Source organism: Hipposideros armiger, unplaced genomic scaffold (assembly GCF_001890085.2).
Source record: "Hipposideros armiger isolate ML-2016 unplaced genomic scaffold, ASM189008v1 scaffold_87, whole genome shotgun sequence".
NCBI lineage: Eukaryota > Metazoa > Chordata > Mammalia > Chiroptera > Hipposideridae > Hipposideros > Hipposideros armiger.
The window spans coordinates 1,615,557-1,637,760 of NW_017731437.1; the positions used below are offsets into that span (position 1 = coordinate 1,615,557).

A 22,204-nucleotide genomic window follows, 5' to 3' on the forward strand; every position below is an offset into this window, starting at 1 on the left:
TTTTTTCTTTTTAATTTTTTAAATTTATTTTTATTTTTATTGGGGAACCATGTGTTTTTCCAGGACCCATCAGCTCCAAGTCAAGTAGTTGTTTCAACCTAGTTGTGGAGGGCACAGCTCAGTGGCCCGTGTGGGGATCGAACTGGCAACCTTGGTATTATGAGCACTGCGCTCCAACCAACTGAGCTAACCGGCTGCCCATCTCAGAGTAATTTCAATTCATATTTCTCTTATTCTGAGTCAAGTTGAGTGTCTTTTTTCTCATGGTTAAGGGCCACTTTTGTATCTTTTTTGAGGGAATTGTTGCTGTTTGTGTTCGTGCCCATTTTTCTATTGGGTTTTTTTTATCATATTTCCTTTCATTAGTGAGTCTTTGATGCATTAGAGATATTCACCCTTAATCCATGATATATGTGGCAAGTACTTTTTCCAGTTTTTAAATTTGTTTTTGGCCTTGTGGTGATTTTTTTTTTTTTTGCCAGACTAAATTTTATCAAATTTTTTATGTAGTCAAATTCATCAATCTTTTATTGCTTCTAGGTTTAGAGTCATATTTAGAAAACTTTCCTATACCCTAGTCTAAGAGATTCACCCATACAATCTTAGTACTCATTGCATATTTTACACTTAGATCTCTGACCATCGGGAGTTCATTCCTGTGTGTGCTGCAAGTTACAGCTCTAGTTTGATCTCTTTCCAAATGGCCATCTGGTTGTCTGAGCACCATTAGTCACAAAATCTATTTTGACCCAGTGATTTCCGCATGTACCTGGTCATTCCTCTGGTCGTCTGTCTATTTATGCAGCAGAATCAGTTTTTAATAATGGAGACTTTATAGTACGTGCTAATACTTGGTAGAGCTAGACCTCCGTCATAGCCTTTTTTCCCAGTTTTTCCTAGCTATCCTTACATGTTTATTCTTTCATATGAATTTTAGTATCCGTTCAGGATCTAGAAAAATATTTTGGTATTTCTATTAGAATTGCATTACATTCATAAATTTATTTGGGGATAACTGACAAATTTATTACATTGAGTCATCCTTTCCGAGATACTAAAATCCATATGATAGAGTAAACATGTAAAAGGAGCTAGGGAAACCTGAAAAAGGAAAGGCGGCCCCCGCGGAGGATCAGCGCAGAGATGCCGCCACCTGCCGCCCCGAGCTGGGTACTGCACCGTTCTTGAGCTAAGCAAATCCGTTCCTGTTGGGATTAGCTTTTGAACCCAGAGTATTAAGTCTAAAAGGACGCTTTCTTGTTCTTGTTCTTCTTCTCCTCCTCCTCCTCCTCCTCCTTGTTTGTTTGCCTTCATGCCCTCGCCAAGTGCCCGTATTCTGTTTAGCGTCAGTAGAGTTCTCCTGGGCTTCAGAGTCTACATTCTGGCCATAGAGCTCAAAGAAAGTAAGATGAACTGAAATAGCTTTGGTTTAGCCCAAATTCTCATCGTAGGGTTTGAGAAAATGCAGCTTGGTGGGAGACTAGAAGAATGAAAGGGGAAGTAAAACTAGTTCCTAGTCAGGCATTTTGCATGCAGTCATTTTCTAAAATCCTTGTGAAACGGATCCCCTAAAAGTCATGTTACAGACTAGAAAACAGTAGCCTGGCGAAATGTTAAGGGATTTTTTTTTTCGGGGTAAAATAGTGACTTTCATAGAAATATAAAATTAACATATGTCAAAGATTTTATTTCACTCATTAATTAATGAAGGAAGTAGTAAGATGTAAAAATTGGTTCCAAGGAGAACCCACAGTGCAGACCCACAGGCTAGAGACAATCAGGAATGCTGAAGTGAGTTTGCTAATAGGTACAAAATGGGTCACTATTCACAGCGGAATAATTACTTGCATCTTTACTGTACAAAATTTATTTGCATCACCGTGGACAAGAATCATTTTTATTCCTACCCGTTTTCTATCACCCAGAGAGTTGTCAAAAAGCTCAAAGACAAGGAAAGGTGCAGACCCTTCTAGAATCAGATAACCCCTGGGCGGGTCCTCTAGACAATATAGAGTGAAATTAAGTAACACCTTCAAGATATCACAGTTGCTAAGTAGATCTGGAATTCAAATCCAAATCTATGTTTCTGTAAACTCGGGCTCTTTCCTCTGTGCCAAAAAGCTTTTGGACAGTGAAGGGCGATTTTCGGCAGAGATTTGTGGTATTGACCACTCATCACCCCACTTAGTTAAAATTCCTTGGTCTCAAGAGAGGCGCCCCCTGCCGCCGCCCCCGCAACTTCCCAAGGTCTCCAAAGTCTCAGTCGTTTGCTGTCTTGCGGGCATCTGCTCCTCTGTACAGACGTGCCCCTCAGAAGTCGGTGTGGGAGGGTGGGGGTTGGAGCCTGGTCTATGCCTCAGGACGGCTGCTGCAGCCCGGTCCCTGTCAGATCTTTGGTTTGGAAGTTATAGGACGCTGGTACAGCCGGATTATACCTTCATCGTGCAGCCGCTTCCAGAGCGCTCTCTCTAACTTGAAGTCATGGTTGGTGTAAAAGATTGTTTTTTTCCATGATATGTCATAGTAGTGATCAGAGAAGCGCTCATGGCCCTCGGTGATGAAGCCGTAGGCACTCACCTGTGTAAAGGTTGGAGGAGAAAGAGGGCCTGTGGTCCCTCTCCCCCAGGCTTCCTCTCATGGGCTAACTCTGTGCGTGCTGGGGGCCAGTCCCTTTATGGGGTTCCATCCGTCGGGGTTTGGTGCAGGCGCCGGATGCATGTGCACACTCCCCCACGCCCACTCCCCCACCCTCAGGGGTGTGCACCCAGCCCAGCCATCGCCCCCTGCTGAGCAGGCCAGCGCTAGCCCAGGGCTCTTTGTCCAGGCACTCCTGCTGCTGAAGGTTGCAGAGTCTCACCTGGTCACAGAGCTGAAGGGCAGTGAGCAGCAGGAGGGCCCCAGTGGTGGGGCGGTATATTCTCCAGTGGACGGTGTCCAGGGTCTTAGACCTCAAAAACCTGTGAAATACCCCAGTGCCCACCTGTCAGGAGGCTGCAAGGATGCGAGGGACCTCTCCCCTGCATGCTTTCTGCTCACCTGTTCTTTATGTATCGCATCAAGTCTGGGTGCAGCAGCAGGTATCTGTCCAGTCGCAAGGCATCCCGAAAAGCCTCCTGGGGCCTGCGCCTGGGGGTGGGAAAGTCAACAAGCTCAGTTCTCTCCCCTCGTCTGGTGCGAGCCGGGTCAGGGTCATGGGCATGGGATAGCTGAGACTGTCCCCACCTGTCCGGCCCTTCCTTCACAGCTGCTCACTTCACAGCTCAGCCTGGGGGATGGGGAAGGTGCAGTGGGTACCTGAACCAGAAAAGTCTCTGTTTCGCCAGGGTCTGATTCAGAAGCAGTGCTTCCAGCCACTCATAGTCCCGGAGGCCTTCCAGGAAGTGCAGGTAGCGGATATCCTGAGGACCAAGGACAGTGAGTGGTCCTTCCTGCCTTCAGGATAACAGGCTGCAGTGGCCTGGCTCTAACGCCAGGCGGCCCGGCTGCCCTGCTCAGGCCTGGCCTGGCTGTCATCCCTGCACTCGCCCCAAGTGTGAACAGAGCCTGTCCAGACCACAGACTCCAGGCCCAGGAGGCCCGGCTCCCTCTGTCACCTGCGTACTCCCTTCCCCAGAGTCTGTGTGTGGCCTGGCCCTGTCCGCTCGGCTCACCTTCCCCACAGGCACGTGCTGGAAACCCCGGTTGTGCAAAGCCAGAAGTGACTGGGTCAGGGAGAAGGCAGTAAAGCCATAGAAGGAGGTCCGAATACCTACGTCCTGTTCGTAGCCCTTAGTGACAGCTCCGCTCAAGCTGGGTAGAAAGACAAGAATCAGAAGACATGAGTGCAGGAGGGAGATACATGGAGGTGGGTGGGGAGAGGAAGGCGACACAGGGAGGCAGTCGTCACGTCCAGAAATTCCCTGGAGAGCCCAGGGATTCTGCCTTCAGAAATAGACACGGAAGGCCCTATCAGCTGTCTCAAAAGAGGCCGTCTGTGCAGGAGAGAGGCCGGGGGCGCCGCTGGGGGAGGTCCAGCTCACCGGAACACGTAGTCATGGCTGTCTATCTCTTGGCCCATGTGGGAGTTGTTCAGGATGCCCCCATTACCCACCACGGCACAGCTGACACACCGGGGGCTCCCAGCAGGGAGGCTGGCCAGGAGCAGCTGCTGCTGCGGCACTGGGGGGAAGCGTGTCACCACCTTCTGCACCACTGGAACGAGGAAGGGCCCTCCATTCAGAGCCCGGGGAGGGCCAGGGGTCTGGCCCATTGTTTCTCCCAGGGCTGGTGGTCCCCAGGGAAGAGGCAGAGCCGAGACAAAAAGCCAGCCACCCTCGGCCAGGACAGAGTGGACGCCAGGCCCCCCTCCCCGGGGCAGCACTCACAGGAGTAATTGAGATCCATGAAGCCAAAGGGTGGCTTGAAGTGCTCCAGGCGGCTCCACTCACTCAGGTTGAAGTGGCTGGAGTCCAGGAAGAGGGTGAGGTTGGGCAGAAAGAGATTCTGGAGCCAGAGTGACTTGGAGGCTTTCACCTTCACGGAGTCGGGGCAGGCCTGCATGCAGGAGTGGGGCGGTCAGGCCGGGGAGGCCAGGGGGGCCGTGGCCCGGGGCTGGGGGTGCGGGAGGGGCACAAAGGGGCCTCAGAGAATGGAAGGCACGCCCCCGCTGCCTCTTCCATCCTGTCCCCAGGCCCGTTGTGGTCCGGAGGGTTCCCAGGGAGCGGGCAGTTCTTGGCCCTGAAGGCAAACACAGCTTTGTAATCGTGAGAGAAATGGGACAGCCCGTGACGTGGTGTGTGCTGCGGTGTGCTGTCGTGTGCGTGGTTGCAGCTATGCATGTAAACATCCATGTCCTGAGCGCTGCTCTCCTGTGGCGTGGGCCCAGGCTGTTTTTCTTAGGGATGAAAGAGAAGGAAGGTGGTGGAATAATCTATGCAGGAGGTCCAGACATTCTCAAGCGCTAGTGTGAGGCACCAGGTTGGGTATTCTTGTTGGTTAGTCCCGCCCCCCCCCTTGCCAGAGGATGGGGGTTCAGGGGCCAAACCCCAGAACATGTCACATTCTGTCACCCTGATTGATGACCTTCCAGGCCTTCTGTGGGCTCCAGGACAGGGCTCACACCTTCCCATGCTGGCTGGGCCAGGATTCTGGGGCCTGGCTTCCCCTCCTCCATTTTTGTCAGGAAGAGAGGATGGGATGACAGCAGAGTGGGGTGACGACAGGGGTGGAACAAGGCAAAGCCTGGGAGAGGAGCCTGCGAGTGAGGGAGAGGTAGGGGTGGGTGGTCCGCCAGGAGGGGCTTCAGAGCAGGGAGGCATAGAGCAGGGGTAGTGATAAAAACTCACCGTCTGTAGGCCCCCCACATCCAAGCTATATTTTTCCTCAAAATCCCACTTGGGCTCATACTTGAAGTTGATGGCCTGCAGCCTCGGGCCTCCCTGCGTGGTGGGGCTCTGGGACGGGGCAGAGCGTGGGGTGGCCGAGGCTCTCTTCGTGGGTGGGACCACCGATGAGTTCACTCCTTTTGTCCTTCTTCCGGTTGACCCTGCTCCTGCGGTGGTCGGCACCTCAGCCCGAACCCCTGGAATGGGTGTTCTCGCTGTGGGTGCCACCGATCTGCCCCAAGCCTTTGCTGACACTGTCCTTGCGGCTGTCGGCCTCTCGCTCTGGTCCCTCCTTCCTTCGGTTGTCCTCGTGTCCTGACTCTTCGGTGATAGTGACTGTGTCCTGTTGGAGGCCATCCCCCTGTCCTGACTTCTCGGGGGCAGCGTGTCCATCATGACGTCCTTTCTGTCCTGACTGTTGAGTAACGCTGTCCTTTCTGTGCCGGGCTCTCTGGCCGTGGTGCGGGCCGTGCGCTCGGGGCGCGTGTCCAGTGTGCTGATCTCCTGCGCTGACCCTACGCGGATGGTGGTTCTCCTTCCCATTGTGGGTGCCGGGGACGTGGCCCTTTGTGGTGACTTGGAAGACCTTTCTTTACTATTCTCTATATTCTGATGCCTGGGGACAGAGATAACTTTGGGTGAAGGCTGAAGGTTGTAAAGACGGTCAGAAGCATGACTAACATTTGTTCTTGTGCGTCAGGTAGACTTCAAGCCAGTCTCCATGAGAGATGAAGGAAAGAAGGTATCTCCACCCACGACAGAAAGTAATGGCTTTAGAAACTGACTGTGACCCATACAGAAACCTTACTGGTAGCATGGAGGTTGGGGTGCTGGAACGGGATGCCGGGAACGGAGCTGAAGGCAGCCCCCACCTGTGTGCTGCCTGCTCCATGGCTCCCAGCGGACACCACAGTCCAGATTGTGAGTTCCAACGAGTTCATGTGGCCCTCGTCCTGTCACTTCATCTCTGTAATTCTGTTGACCTTTTTTTTTTTTAAGTGCAGGGAACAAAGTTAGCCTTGTTCACAAGGAGATGGGAAAGACGTGATGGGATTAACATGAATATGTTAAGACTAGAGCTGCCAACCTTGATTTTGAAATAAAGGTCGTTGGAAAAGATCTGCCTCCCAGATTTACTTCAAACACTGCTGAAAAAGAAACAACTGCTTGCTGGCCTTGTTAGGAAACATGCACACTCAGTAAATACTTGTCCAGAGCCCACCGCATCCGCCATACCTCATGGCAGGTGATGGAAATCGTGAACGAAAGGTGCTTCCTGGCCACAAGCAAGAGGAACACTAGTGAAGAGGCAGTCATGTAATTACGATACATAGCACGCGTTGCCCTGGGGGACTTGTGAGTTGGTGGGCGAGAAGGAAGGGGCTCTGTCCAGACACCATGGCAGCATGGAGGGCTTCCTGGAGGAGCTCCCCTCCACAGAGGCTTAGGAGTAGAGAGGAAGAAGTTTCAGCTTTAGAAGCATGAAAACTCATGGTGTGTTGGAGCCGTATTTACGAAACAGAGTGGGGCTAGGGGTTGGGGGGTAGGAGATGGTCCCAAACAGGTGGGCAGGGCCAGGTGACGATGTGCATTGTGTGTCGGAGGGAGGAGTTTAGACTTTGTCATCTGTCTACTCAGCCAGGAGGAGCTACGGAAGGTTTTCACAAGGGAGATTGGCTGGAAGGAGTGTGTGCTGAGGGAAGGAGTGGGGTCACACAAGCTGACTGCCACCCCTGAATGCTTTCTCTAGCAGTGATAGAGGATAGATTCGGGGTGGCTGGTGTCACTTCCGGCACTCAGGGTTTTTGGTTCCAGGGACTGGTTGACTTTATTCTTTTTATTTTCTGCTTTTGTGTGAGACTGTCAGAAATGTCACATAATTTATGCAAATTAGTATGAGGTTCTGCAGAGAAAAGCCTAGGTCTTCTGCTCTGCATGGCTCTTTTACTGGACTTCATGGTGGGGTCTCTGTGAACGCAGGTTCCAGGGGGATTCCGGGGAGCTCTGGAAAAAGTATCTCCCTCTCTAGTGACCTCGCCATGACCCAGGTGGATTTCTGGGTGTCCTTAACTCTTGCTTCTTAACTCTTGCTTGGTGTCCTAGGCTCCCCTCACGCAGCTTGGTCACTGTTGTCCCAAGCCCCCTTTGTCTGTTTCCACCATCCTTCTAAGCCACATATAACAGACCTGCTGAGGTTATGTGAAGAGAAAAAGAAAGAGCATGAAATGTGTGGCCACTTACACCTGAGTGAGCATCCTAGCACTTCCATTTATTAGCTGGGGTGAGTGGGAGAAGCCTTCTTAACCTGCCTGACCCTCAGTTTTTGCATCTGTAAAAGGGGCTGCTGCCTTTTGCTTCTGAGAGAAGTCTGCTGTGAGCATTAAGTGATCATGTGTTCAGCATCTGGCACAAAATATAAACTCAACCACATAAGTTCCCTCCCCTTCCTCCCCCCACACCTCCCTCCCAACCCCGAGGTGCTTCGTCCCCAGTCATTCTTGATCGACCATGGACAACCTGGAGATCTGCTTGGCCTGGTCTCCAACTTCTCTGCTCACCACCCAGCTTAACCATTACTAATTCATTCTTATATGCAACAGATATTTATGGAGCACCTCCTATGGGCACTGGGCTAGTTACCGGGGCCACGGTGGTGAGCTTAACCACACACGTTCCTCCCCACATGGAGCCCGAGATCTAAAGGAGATGACAGGTCATCACATAAGTGAATGTCAAGCTGTGATTAGGAGCTGTGCCGGGAGATGGGTGAGCGTGGAGAGGCCACGGAAGGTAGCCTGAAGCCCCCTCTGTTTCCTATGCCAGTGTTGGTGCTATAAGTCGACACGGTATCGAATTAGTCATGTTTGGGGGGTTATGTTTGCTCAATGGCAATGTCCTCTCTTTCTGAAATTACAAACTGTGAGGAGGCAGCCCTACTCCAGGGCCCCGTCATATCGGTGCTTTTGAAAGACTCTCTGAGCCCCAAAGAAATGGATTTAAACAAAAGCTGAATTGAATTTGAAATACATATGTTGGGAAGAATATCTCATTCAACAAATGTTTGCTAAATGTCTACTCTGTGCCATGCGCTGGGTAGCACAGGAATACAACTTTGAATAAGGCACAGACCTTGCACCCCACAGAATACACAGCAGCTGTTATTAAAGGCAGACGACAAAGGAGCGCTTTCATTATTGGAGAAATATAGAGCTGGTCCAAGGCAATACGTACTATAGGCAGGCAAATCACCTGTGTTGACGCTTCCTCCTTTATGGCCTCCCTCCTCCACTGTGGCCCTCTCTTGATTGACGTCATAATTCCTACCTCCCTGGGCCCCACGGAAGCACATTTGTTCAGCTCCTCTAGGAGGGGTGCTCTGTTTTGACCTTGAAACTGAGCGTGGACCCAAATTCTCTTAAGTATGTTAGGAAACCCCTGGCAGTGATGTTCTTGCTTCACACCCTCCAGGGCCCCTTCCTCCTTGGAACACACACATTTTTAACTAGCCTTCTGGAGAACATGCCTTTGTTATGTGGCTCAAAGAACTTGAATGAGAGATGTTTCAGATCAGAAAAGAGAGAGGGCACGGGGCAGCGTTGGACTGTGACATGGAGCAGCCTGGAAAGGCTAATAATAGCCTTCTAGCCCTTATTCTTTTTTGTTTGGTTTGTTTTTCATTTTTAACTAAGACCACCCCCCCTCCAAAAAAAAAAAAAAGGAAATTTATTATAAGGATAGAAAGTGTCTTGAGGAACCCAAGAGCAAGAAGTGGGTGAGCGTCTCACAGGGCCTGGACCCAGGAGTCTGTCTGAGACGCGTCTCCAGTCCCTCCTCTGCTCCCTCTGAGTCCTTCTCTCTCTCTCTCTCTGCTCTTCAGCTCGAGTGGTGGTGGAGGACGGCGACCCCATAACACCTGTTCTGGGGACTATTGACTCCCCTTGCTCCCAATTTTTAATTTTTAGGGGAGAGATTCTGACCCACTTGGGTCCCTTCTCCATCCATCCCTGGTTGGGGGGTCTGGGTCACATCGTGCGTGACATCCTCCCGTCCTGTGCATGGGAGGAGGACAGTCTCAGGAGGAAGAGGGGACGGTCTCCTGAGCTGGCAGACGCCCTTAGAGTATTCATTCTGAAAGGATACCACTGCATGCAGCGTGGAAGCCAGAGTTAGCCCGAAATACCTTCTTGATTGAACTGCGCTGCCTCCAGTTAGGAGATGGATTTGAGTGCCGTGAGCGTGGGGATGAGACTCACTCGGCTCCCCTTTAAGCTGATAATTGACCTTAAGCTCCGAAGGCAAAACAAACGCTGAGGTGTTAACTCCATTTAGCCAACAGCTCTTGTTCCTCAGCTGTGACTCGCTAGATTCATCCCCACTTCCACTTCCCACCCCCAAACCTCAAGAAGCCCATGGGAGTTTTGCTCCCAACTTCAGCACCTGGCATGGCTGAGTGGGGTGGTCTTTCGTATCCCACACATCATACACGCAGCATGGAGGGCTGGCCATGTGCCTAGCGGTCATGTCCGTCCCAAAGAGGTACAGCACAAGGCGCCCCTCTCTGCGGTCGGGTGTAGTGGGAAGAGGCCAGCCACTCCCTGCAGGACTGCTTAGCCTGCAAATGCCACAAGTTATTGATGGCTCGTTTACGTTTTACAGGAAGTCACAGCAGTGACCCAGGTAGTGACAAAATTGTGTCATTCCGTTTCATTTTAATTCCCTATAATTAAATACACCTGCGATTGCTAGGGATGTGGGTGTTTATATAGGCATTACTTATTCTCAGGTATGGTATTTGCTAAATACTCAAATTGCTTCTGTTCATACGCCGAGTGCCCTGCATTTGTTTTGGCAGACCCTGTGGGACCCTGAGCTTATGTGCCATGGGCTGGGCTGGGCCGTGGGATCTTTTTTCTATTAAGAGCCTCGAGTTCAGAGGGATAGGCCAATCAGTCACATCCAAGCAAAAAGCAATTTCACTGCATAATTCTGATCTATCTGGGAGGTAAAAATATAAAATGCTGCACTTTTCAAAATAATTGTATCATTAGCAGGGAGCACACAGCTCTATTCAATCAATGAAACAAATAAAAGAATAAGAATCTGGCATCCTCCTCTCTCTAGATTCTTAAGTACACATAACCAAGGGGAACCTGAAAGCAAAGAAATGGCAAAGGTTCAAAGTTCACTTATACCTCAGGCCACGGAGAAACTGTGGGCAAGAGAGCCGTCCATTCCTGGGAATACAGCCCTCGAGACAACACAGGGGTTGTTGAGGTTGACTCACATGTCCAGACTGAAACTTGGCAATTACCCCAAATCAAAGGTCACCAAATAAGTCGGAGTAGAAGATTAAGAATAAGAAAGGAGCCGTGAAGACCTCTTTGGTTCCCTGATTGATTCTGCACTGGGCTCTCCACACTCTGTTACAGACACCAGAAGGGCTCCAGGCCAGGTGGGCCTGCCCTGGGTGACTGGCCGGTCACACTATGTCCTCTACTCTCGTCCTCCTGTCCTGGACTCGGTGACCCCCACTGTCAGCTCATGTTATCTGGACCCCTTGTTGGAGCATGCTTTCTTCCTAGGGTTACACATCTGCCCCCCCCCCGCCCCCCTGCAGTTATCCTGCTTCTCCTGGAGAGGGGAGCCAACTCTGGGCTCCCAACAGTGTCTTTACTCACTTCCTACCGAGGACCCTCCCTGTTGGGGTCCTCTCATCTCCAGCACCCACTCTGTTAGCCTGGCCTGGAGTTGCCACATTCCCTTGGTGTCCACAGAGCCCTGTCCTGTCTGGTCTTATCTGAAATGGAAACTGGCCCTTCTGCTTTTCTTTTCAAACTTAGACGTTTATTTTTCCTGGGAAATCCTGAAAGTTTTCACGTGGGAATGAGTGATTTCCATTCCAGAACTTTGAAACGTGAGATGGGCCTACAAGTGGCTTCAATGACTAAAAGCTGTACTTTGTCCTAATTCTCTTTGGATGCGGGGAAAAATGTGCATAAATCCTTATTCTGTCATTATTCGAGTGTCCTTTGTTCAAATAGAGGCCAATTCTTTTGCTTGTTTTGTTGTCGGCCAGTTCAGTCCTAATGGGGACAATATGGAGTGGGAACAACAGAGGACAAACAGCTACGTCACTGCTTCAGGGTCTGGACCCACTGTCCAGAGCTGTCCCCGAGCAGAGGCACGCTGAGCCCTCTCCGACATGCCATTCACCTAGCTGAACTCACTGGGGGCCACAGCGATGGGAAGCTGGTTTAAAAACTGGGTGTTCTCCCTCCCCAGGATACGCACATACACACCGTTCTCCCTAGACCCACAGACGTGAGTCTTGGCTTAGAGTTAAGGAGATGGGAGGCCCTTGAGGAGCGGTGCTGGAGGGTGGGATCAGGTAAGCAGGTAAGAAAACGTGTTCGACAAAAATAATGGCAAGCACAGGTCCAGCGTCATAGACACAAGCTGAGACAACCGTTGGCCAAAGTGGTGACTCACCCCTCCTTCCCACCTATCCTGTTTACTTTTCACAGGAGGCCACCTCCCTGCCTGAGAGCCTTTTGCCGCCACCTTCAGCCCCACCTTCTTAAATGCCCTCTCTGGTTCCCCAGAGTGAGCCCTTTGCCTGTGAGGCAGGTGCTCCCTCCGTGCTCTGCCAAGGACACTTATTGAGGTCGCCTTGGAGTTTATTCTGACCACACGCCTTTCCCTCTCACTCACTGAGCCCTGCCTGGCTCCTAGATTCCATCTTTCCTTTGAAGCTTTCCAGGACACAAAATCCTTCCCTCTACTCTGTGGCAGTCACTCCCTCTGTTATTTGTTTTGGAATGGAATTATGTGAACAGTTTATTGAGAGGCCTCAATGTGTGGCCCTGTTCCTATCCCTTAATGTCTTGGGCAGATTCGATAACTTTACAGTCACTTTCGATGATTAAAACTCAGTCTTTAAAAAAAAAAAGAAATCACAGGAAAGCTAAAAAAAAAAAGCCCCTAAATTCAGCCTAATCCCGTGTGCAGCTCCAGATGTCCTATCTGGTTCCAGGCTCTCTGCCATCCACCCCCTGCTCCCTCCACCCCAGCCAGGCTGGAACTAAGACCCTGGTGGGCTGTTGGAAAGGTGGGAAGCTGGAAGGAGAGGGCGGCGAGAATCCTGGCGAGGCAGCGTGAATATCGTCCCTCCCTTCTGAAGGCCCAGCTCTTGCGGTGTTATTATTTAAGTGGCCACCTGTCTGGGGTGGGTGGCTGCAGCACCCCTACTCATACTGAAGTTCTGTGGGCTTGTCTGATGCCAGGGCCCTGCTGACAGTGGTCTCTGCAGGGTCAGGAGAGGTGGCTTTCCTGGGGGCAGGGGTCTCCTTTGCACTGAGGGCCTCCCCATGAAGGTCCTCCCCAGGACAACGCCTCTCGCTGCCCCGGCAGCATTCAGTGTCTCCGAACGCTTTTCTGGAGTGGGTGTCCCTTGACTTGGCCCCAGCAGGTAACGAAGCGGTTCCCGGACTCTGGGTTGGAATCCTGGCTCTGTCACTTAAGAGCAGGGTGAACTGGGTGATTCACTTAAGCCCTCTGTGTCTCAGGATCCTCATAATCATAAGAATGAGTGAGTTAATACACAAAAGGGGTTTAGAATAGTGCCTGGTGTATAGTGTTCGAAGTGTTAGCTACAATAATAAAATAATTATATATACGTACACCAAAGTATTAAAGAGTGGTCACCCCTGAGGAGTGGTCACCCCTGAAGAGTGTGTAGAGATGGGGTATAGTGGAGAGACAGACCCTCACATTTTGCTTCATCCTTCTGTATTTTTTTAAACTATAAGAGTACGCATTTCTGGGGTGGCTGGTTAGCTCAGGTGGTTAGAGCGCAGTGCTCATAGCACCAAGGTTGCCGGTTGGATTCCCACATGGGCCAGGGAGCTGCACCCTCCACAACTAGATTGAAACAACTACTTGACTTGGAGCTGATGGGTCCTGGAAAAACACATTGTTCCCCAATAAAATTTCAAAAAACAAAAAACAAACAAGAGCATGCATTCCTTTCAAATTTTAAGAATAGTGAAACAAAATCACTCAAAAAAATTGAGTCCGGTAAGAAAGGGGTCACTTACTGCTGGAGAGGCGTTTACTGGATAAGAAAACTGGTCTAGAAGGTCCTTTTGAAGGATTAACCAGGGGCCCAGGATTTAAGCTGCCTCCCTAAGTGAGAGGTCTCCTATTTTACTGACCAACTTCTTAGGGAGACTGTGATTTTGAAATGAATGGAATACACAGGATAAAACTTTCACTTTAGGACACAGAGAATGACATGTAAAAACTAACCCCAAAGCTGCTCTTATTACTCACAGCCTCAGCGGGGGAAACGTCTTGCTTTCCGTCTCCGCCCCTGGAGACCCTGTCCAGCAGGTCTCAGACTCCTGCCTGCCTTTCCTGTGTATCCAAGCCCCACAGCACCTGGGGCGCCTTGGTTTCCCCACTCCCACCACCTCCACGTCCCCCAGGCCTCCCCTTGGATCTTCCTCACCAGTGGTTCTGGACAACGTTCTGGGTCTCTGACACCCCAAGCGGTGCCTCAGAGTTCCCTGGGCTGTAGACTTCAATTTCCGCTAATAAATGATGACGAGCTCAGAAAGGGTCAGGATCTTACCTGGCAGGCTTTGTAGTAGGTTCCTTAATAAAGGAAGACAGGGCGAAGAGGAAGAAGAGCAGCCCCGCCAAAAGCAAGAGCCATCGGGCAGCCTGCCCCCGGCGACTGAATCTCTGCAGGCAGAACCTCATGGTGGCGGGTCGGGCCCTCAGGAAATTTCTGCATATCCTGGGGCTTTGATGTAGGCAGCAGGGAGGTCAAGCGCTCCGGGTTTTCTGACCTGAGAATGCACACCTTTGGTCCTCACCGCACAGCTCCGCACGCTGTCTCTCCGTGTCTGCCAGAGAAAGGAGGGGCCGCCTTTACTGCTTTATGAGGGCTTAAAGGCTGGCGTGGCTTGAAGGAAAAGTCCGTTTGTTCAAACAAGTTCTCCTTCCTTTTCTTTGTCTCTGAAGCCAATTTCTGAACAGAGAACTTTATGAGATGCAGACACATGTTACAGGGAACCTCACTGTCACCAGGTTCCAAACCCTTGGGGACCCTGGACAAGTGCATGGGCTGGGAGAAACTTGCACAGCCTCCATGCAACAGCACGAGTTTCATAAGAAAAATACAGGGAGCCCATGAGGTTCGAGACCCCCTAGCAATCTTCCCCTACGAGACCTTTGGGCAATCATGAGAACCTCTCACTTCCTAAGTATTTAGAGTAGCAGTTCTCAGCCTTGGGTCACGTTAGAGCCACCTAGGAAGCTTTAAAACATTGTAATGCCCAGGCTGCACCCCACAATTAAACCGGAATCTTGGGGGATAGGTATTTTTCCAGGCATGGGTATTTTCTCGGTTCGTGGTCCCAATGCATGGCCAAGTTCAGGATCATTGATTTATAGTCACCACTGATTTATAGTGGTGTTTTCAAATGAACAAAGCTCTGCATACAGTGCGCTTGTCAGACCTGGCACAAAGAACGTACACTTCATGAACTTTCTACAGAGTGCTGTGATCTGCTGCCTTCCTTCGACAGGAAACTCAGATGTCCTGCCTCACCTGCAAATGGGAAAAGTGAGGTGGCATCTACCTCATGGGATTATTATGAAGACACCTTCGAAGAGCAGGTACCTGCCATTCTGCTCAGTCTTCGCGTCTGGCCATGACCTTGACAGCAATGACCCGCACACATCTGTGGGTGTGCTCTGAGCCGGGCACTGTGAAATGTTTTGCCTGCACTAATGCAGACCTAATAGCACCTCCAGGAAGGGGCACAATTATCAACCCCATTTTATAGTCGAGGAGATCACCTCTGTGAGCGAGCCGTTTGCCCAAGATCACTGAGCGAACCACTGGCTTGGGGACCAGATCCAACTGACCTGGAGACTATATAGTCTTACCCGAAGCACAGCGGCGCCTCTGAGAATCCATTAATGCTGCTTTGATATGAAAAACAAAACAAAACACGTAACACTTGGAGCAAATGGACAACTCAGAGAAATGATGTCAAGGTCAGCAGTAGAAAACAGACGTCAGAGAAGCAGCAAGGTTACTAATAGAAAAATATTGCTTATAGTATGGTGAACCTGTGCTGTAAAACAGGATTTTTCCAGCAGTGAAGGGGTGAGGGCAGGGCTTTGACGGTTTGGGGAGCTGGGGCCATTGCTCACACATTCTTCCGAATGCTCAGCTTCTAAGTCTGGGCCCAAAGTCCTTGGCCTTCACCCGGTATGCACCAATAACATGCTTAAACAACCTTCCCCAAGGAGGATGAAAAAGGTAGGAACACGAATCCAAGCAGCTGAGAATAACCCAGACAACCGATAGGGTCCCTTTCCCCCACGCCACACGCTGGCACTCACGGCACTGCTCTAGGGGATGGGCTGCGAGCGAGGGGGAAAGTCTCTCCTAGGACTGAGTCAGCCTCTTGCTCTCTGAGCACACCTTACCTGTCAGTGCTCATACACTGACTCTGAACAATCTGAACAGACCTGGGCCAAGTCATAACTCTGCCTTAAAGGACCTTTTGTCCTGAGTTTGCCTGCACCCTTGTCACAAGCAATTACCCTCTCCCCTGGTGCCTGTTTGCAATGCTAGGCGCTTGCAGTGCACGGTGGGAAGGCATTTTTCTTACCCACAGCAGTGGTTTGACCAAACGAAGCGTCTTTTCATCTCACCCTGTGTTTGAAGAAGACACGGGCTGTCAGTGTTGTCTCTGACCTCCCCAGAGCACGGAGAGCCAGCTGAGCTCCTGGCTGCAAGCTGAGCCCCGGGCACAGTCGGTGCCTCTCACCACCTCAAAGGTGGGTTGAACTTGGAGTTCTTGAAGCCAACTGGGGGAGGCAGGATAATCCGGAGTTCCAGTTTCCTGGTGTCGGGTGCCAGCCTGATGCTGCCGTCGTGCATGACCGGGCAGAACGTGAGTGCCAGAGAAATACAGATTTTAGTGGAAAAAGACTTTCCAGTAGTTTTTCAAGCATCATCACAGTTTTTGTGTTTGGTTAAGATCTACTGTCTGCTCCTTTTAAGCTAAAGCTTCTGACTTTAGTCTTCTTTATACTCCAGCCAACAGAATGTGTGAGACCTTACATAAAGGTAAGAGCTGTTAGGTAATTTCCAGTAAAAGGTAAGATCATGACTCTCGTACAGATGTGAAACATGACAGTGTGTCAAAGGTTTTCTTCTACTCCTGAGAGAACCACGCAGATGTATTAACCCATTGAAAAGAGAAGTGCAGCAGCTGAAACATTAATATAGAGGAAAAGTAATTAAATTGAATCGCAAATGGGGGCAAAACTGCTTTTTCCACAGGGAGGAGGGCAAGGGCAGACAGGAAGGACACACCTGGTGTGTCCATCAACTACCTACAGTTTACAGAGTTCTAAAATAGCTCACAGGTGACGGAAGGCTAAAATCAGCTCACCTGGAGGGCTGTCTTTTAGACGATGCCCACTTTTCCCACTGAACCACAACCTTTTTTCTAGAATGAATATGCCTTGGAATCACCCCAACATTGGGATTCTTGACAAGTGTCAGCCATCGGCTCCCCTCTGCTGTAAGATACCCTTGATGACTTAGAGGAATGCCGGGTAACATGGAAAGGGGTCCAACTTTCTAGAAGTCAGCTTGTGGGACACGGTAGGACACTGCATTCAATGCCCCCATGGTATGTCCTATCTTCTCTAATTCTATTTTCTATACCAGGCCCACCGCTGACTTTTTTTTTAACAGCCCTGTTGAGATACAATTTATTATATATACTATATAGTGCACCAACTTAAGTGTACAAGTCAATGGGTTTTTTTTTTGTTGGTTTTTTTTAAGATTTTTTTTTTATTGGGGAATTGGGCGGATGGGAACAGTGCTGGGGAATCGGGGGAAGGGGAACAGACAAGTTGCTGTCCTTTTGTTCTTCAGTCTAGTTGTGGAGGACGTTGCTTCACTGGCCCAAGTTGGCACCATCATTGCGCTCTTCCCGGGCGAGGCAGATCAGTCGCCGGCTTCTGGACGGCCGCTCACACTGGCTGCTGGCCGCTCACGCTGGCTGCTGGCTACACACGGTAGCCCATGGCAACCCACTGCCACAGGAGCTGCATGCAGCCTACACCGCCAAAGGCAACTCACGGCAGCCCAGCTCCAGGTTGAGCTGTTGTTCAGCATCTTAGCTGTGGAGGGCAGTGTCACTGGCCCTCATATGTGGGATCCGAACCGGGGCCCTCTGGCGTCCCAAGCCAGCTCTTAACCATCGCGTCACTCAGCAGGCCCTCAATGGGTTTTAATTATTCAATGGATTTACAGAGTAGTGCAGCCATCACCATAATCTAAGTTGAACACATTTTCTTCATCCCCCAAAGCAGCCTTCTGCCCATGAGCGGTCACCCCGTCCGCCAACTCTCTTCCTTCCCCTGCCAGCTGAAGGCAACCACCAATCTGTGTTCTGTCTATAGATTTGCCGATTCTGGGCAATTCGTGTAAGTGGGTTCATGTAATACGTGACTGGCTACTATTACTTAGCGTAATGTTTTCAAGGTTCATCCACATTGTAGCACGTGTCAGTGTGTCATTCCATTTTATTGCTAAATAATAATCTTCCAGTGTATGGAGGTACTGCCTTTTGTGTTTGCATTCATCAGTTTGTGGCTACTTGGGTTGTTTCCGTATTTGGCTGTTATGACTAATCTTGCTATGAGCATTCATGAACAAGTTTTTGTGTGGATATATGTTTTCATTTCTCTTGGGTAGATACCAAGGAGTATAATTACTGAATTGGATGTCAACTCTATGCTTACATTTTTGAGGAACCGCCAAAGAATTTTCCGGAGTGGCTGCTGATTTCACTTTCCCACCAGCAAACCTGAGGGATGATAGTTCCTCATTCTCGCCAGAATTTATTGGCTGTCTTTTTTACTTATGGCCATTCTAGTGCGTGTGAACCGGTACACTGTGGTTTAATTTGTTTCCCTGATAGCTAGCTAAGGTTGTTGAACATCTCTTAATATACTTATTAGCCATTCATATATCATCTTTGGAGAGGTGTCTAGTCAAATCCTTTGACTGCTTTTAATTGGTTTGTCTTATTGAGTTGTAAGAGTTTTTTATGTATTCTGGATACAAGTCCCTTATCAGATATATGATTTGCAAATAAACATTTTCTCCCAGTTTGTGGGTTGTCTTTTCATTTTCTTGATGGTGTCCCTTCTAGCACAAACGTTTAAAATTTTGATAGAGTCCAATTTATCAATCTCATTCCTCACTTGTTCTTTTGATGTCATATCATTGCCTACCCCAAGGTCATTCTCTATTGCTTTTCTATTCTGCATTTCATTTATTTCCACTCTAACTTTTATTGTTTCCTTCCTTCTGCTTGCTGTGGGTTTAAATTGCTCTCTCTCGCTCTCTCTCTCTCTCTCTCTCTCTCTCTTTTTCTTTCTAGTTTCCTAAAATAGAAGGTTAGGTTATTTATTTATTATTTATTTAGAGATAGTTCTTTTTAAAATATAGGTTTCATATTTTCCTTTAAGCACTCCTTTTGCTGCATTCCATAATTGTTGGGTTTCATTTTCACTTATCTCAAAATATTTTCTAATTTTCCTTGTGACTTCTTTGACTCATTGATTATTTAGGAGTATTGATTTCCACATATTTGTGTATTTCCCAAATTTCTTTCTATCATTAATTTTTTATTTAATTTCTTGTGGTTGGAGAGCATAGTTTGTATGATTTCATTCATTTTAAAAGGTTTATGGTTTAGCATATGGTTTCTTCTAAAAAATGTTCATGTGGACATAAGAAGAATGTGTTCAACTGTTGTTGGGCGGGGTGTCCTATAGATGTGTGTGTCAGGCTGAGTTTGAGCTGGTTTATAATCTTCTCCATGCCTGGTGATTTTCTGCTTAGTAGTTCTTTCCATTATTGAAAGTGGGATACTCAAGTTGCTAACTATTATTGTTGAATTGTTCACTTCTCCCTTCAGTTCTGTCAGTTTTTATCTCATATATTTTTGAGGTCTCTTGTTGGGTGTGTATGTGTTTATAATCGTTTTATCTTCTTGATAGAATGACCTTTGAATCACTATAAAATGTCCCTCTTTATCTCTAAGAACAGTTTTTATCTTGAAGTCTATTTGTCTGATAGTACAGCCACTCTAGCTCTCTTCCGGTTGCCATATGCATGGTATAATTTCTCATTCTTTCTCTCTCAACTGATTTGTATCTTTGAATCTAATGCATATCTTCTGTAGACAGCATATAGTTGGATCTTTTTTTTAAATCCAGTCGGATAATCTCTGACTTTTGATTGGATTATCTAAACCATTAATTAATAATGATATTATTGATACAGTTGGATTTATATTTGCCATTTTGCTTTTTGGTTTTTATGTCTTATGATGATCTTGTTCCTCTGTTCCTCCTTTACTACTTCCTTTCCTCATAAGTGGATATTTCTAACATACCATTTTAATTCCTTTAATACTTTTAAACAAGTTTTTTTATTTGTTATTTTCCTATTGGTTGCTATAGGACTTAACTTGCTCTAGAATTTACAAGATACCTCTTAAACACATTAGAATCTACTTCTTAAGATGTATACTAACTTAATTCCAGTAAAAAAAAAAGAAACTTTATTCCTCTATAAATCCCTTTTCTCTCTCTTTTTGTGATATTTTTGTTATACATTGTATGTCTACGTATGTTAAAACCTCAACAATACATTGTTATAATTATTGTTATATATGATCTTACATATTTTAAAGAAGCAAAGGGGAAAAGGAGAGCACACATATTTATGAGTTAAAAATTTAATCTTATCATTTCTGGTTTTCTTTATTTCTTCTTGTAGATTTGCATTACCATGTGGTATCATTTCCTTTTTGCCAATATAGCTTTGCTGTCACCACCTTCTTTGTGTTGTTATTGTCAAGTATATTAACATTTCTATATGTTATAGGCCCAACAATACAATTTTATAGATATTGTTTTATGCAATTGCTTTTTAAATCAATTAACAGGAGGAATAAAAACAAATAGGTAAGTATGCTGCCTTTGGTTGTTGCCTATATAATTACCTTTATTGGAGTTCTTAGTTTTTTCATGTGGATTCGAATTACTGTCTGGGGTTATTTCTTTTCTGCTTGAAGATCTTCTCTTAGTATTTCTTATAAGGAAAGTCTGCTAGTAAAAACTTCTATCAGTTTTTGTTTAATTTGTAATGTCTTTATTTTACCTGCATTTTTGACCAATAGCTTGGCCTGATATAGGATTTGGGGTTGGCAATTTTTTCTTTCGGCATTTCGTATATGTTGTCCCACTGCCTTCTGGCCACCACTGTTTGTAACGAGAAGCCAGCTGTTAATCTTATTGTTAACACATTTATTCTGATAGATGATTTCTCTTGATGCTTTTAAGATTTTCTCCATCTTTGGTTTGCAACATTTTGACTGTGGTGTGTAACAGTGTGGATTTCTTCGCATTTATTCTACTTTTTTCTCTCTGCTCCTTCCCATTATGCATATGTTGGAGTGCTTAACGGTGCCTGCATTTCTCTGTGGCTCTGTTCATCCTTCCTCATTATTTTTTCTTACTATTCTTTAGGTTGCATAATCTCCATTGATCTATCTTCATGTTGGCTGAGTCTTCCTTCTGCCAACTCAAATCTGTATTGTGCCTCTGAGGTGAATTTTCCTTTTTTTTTCTTTAAAGATTTTATTGGGGAATTGGGGGAGAGGAACAGCATTGGGGAATCGGGGAAGGGTAACAGACAAGTTGCTATCCTTTTGTTCTTCAGTCTAGTTGTGGAGGACGTCACTTCACTGGCCCATGTTGGTATTATCATTGTGCTCTTCCCGAGTGAGGCAGTTGCATGCCGGCCATTGGACGGCCGTTCACAGCGGCTCATGGTGGCTCACGGCGGCTCACGAAAGCTCACACCCGCTGCCGACCAGCCTCACTGCACCCTATGCCGTCGCTGGTGACTCACGGCAGCCCAGCTCCAGGTCGAGCTGTTGTTCACCATCTTAGCTGTAGAAGGCACAGCGTCACTGGCCCTCGTGTGGGATCCGAATCAGGGCCCTGCTGCTCAGAGCTGGCATCTCAAGCCAACTCTTAACCAACGTGCCACTTGGCCGGCCCTAAATTTTCCATTTTAATTATACTCTTTGATTCCAGAATTTTCTTTGTTTTTTTTTTTTAATCTACTTTCCATCTCTTTATTAACATGCTGTACTTCATGAGCCATTATTATATATTCATTTAATGTTTTAAATATAATTTCCTTTGGTTTTAAAAACAAACTTATCATAGCTGCTTTGAAGTCTTTCTCAAATACCTTCAACTTTTGGGCCCCTTCCAAAGCAGGTTCTATTGTCTGATTTTTTTTTTTTTTGCCCTGTATGCGAATCATACTTTCTTGTTTCTTTGCATGTCTTATAAACTTTTTGTTGAAAATCAGATGTTTTAGATAATACATTATAGCAACACTACATACTGAATCCCCCCTGCCCTGGGCCTTATTATTGTAACATGTGTTTATTTGTGTCATTTTTACCTGGTTCTGTGAAATCTGTGACCTGGTTTGTGTGCACAGTGTGTAGCTTCTGATGTCTCCGCTCAGATTTTTTTCTCTTAAACATTGTTTTTAGCTTTTATCCTGACTTCCTATAGACCACCCCAGGTCAGCATAAGCCACTTATTATTTTTTTTTATTGTTAGTTTCAGGTGTACAGAACAATGCAATAGTTCATAAGCCACTTATTGGTCAAAGGTTGTACTTCCGCCCCCTTAGCCAG

The 22,204-nt window shown here is 47.6% G+C and overlaps 1 protein-coding gene across 5 annotated transcripts; it reads right to left on the reverse strand.

Annotated features, from left to right (window-relative positions):
* Nucleotides 1-166: 166 nt before the first annotated feature.
* On the reverse strand, nt 167-16,222 carry ST6GALNAC1 (ST6 N-acetylgalactosaminide alpha-2,6-sialyltransferase 1). Of its 5 annotated transcripts, XM_019644254.1 has the most exons (10): nt 16,055-16,222; nt 13,996-14,272; nt 5,325-5,979; nt 4,365-4,533; nt 4,020-4,191; nt 3,651-3,789; nt 3,295-3,398; nt 3,037-3,126; nt 2,858-2,957; nt 167-2,577 (listed from the first exon to the last, which is right to left on the reverse strand). In XM_019644254.1, the coding sequence occupies exons 2-10, from the start codon at nt 14,124-14,126 to the stop codon at nt 2,386-2,388; spliced, it is 1,752 nt and encodes a 583-aa protein (XP_019499799.1). In that variant the 5' UTR covers nt 14,127-14,272; nt 16,055-16,222; the 3' UTR covers nt 167-2,385. The 5 variants fall into 5 exon arrangements, with proteins under 5 accessions (XP_019499799.1, XP_019499797.1, XP_019499800.1 ...); XM_019644252.1 differs by having other exon boundaries at nt 2,490-2,957; nt 16,098-16,222; XM_019644255.1 differs by having other exon boundaries at nt 2,490-2,957; nt 4,110-4,191.
* Between the last annotated feature and the right edge of the window lie 5,982 nt (nt 16,223-22,204).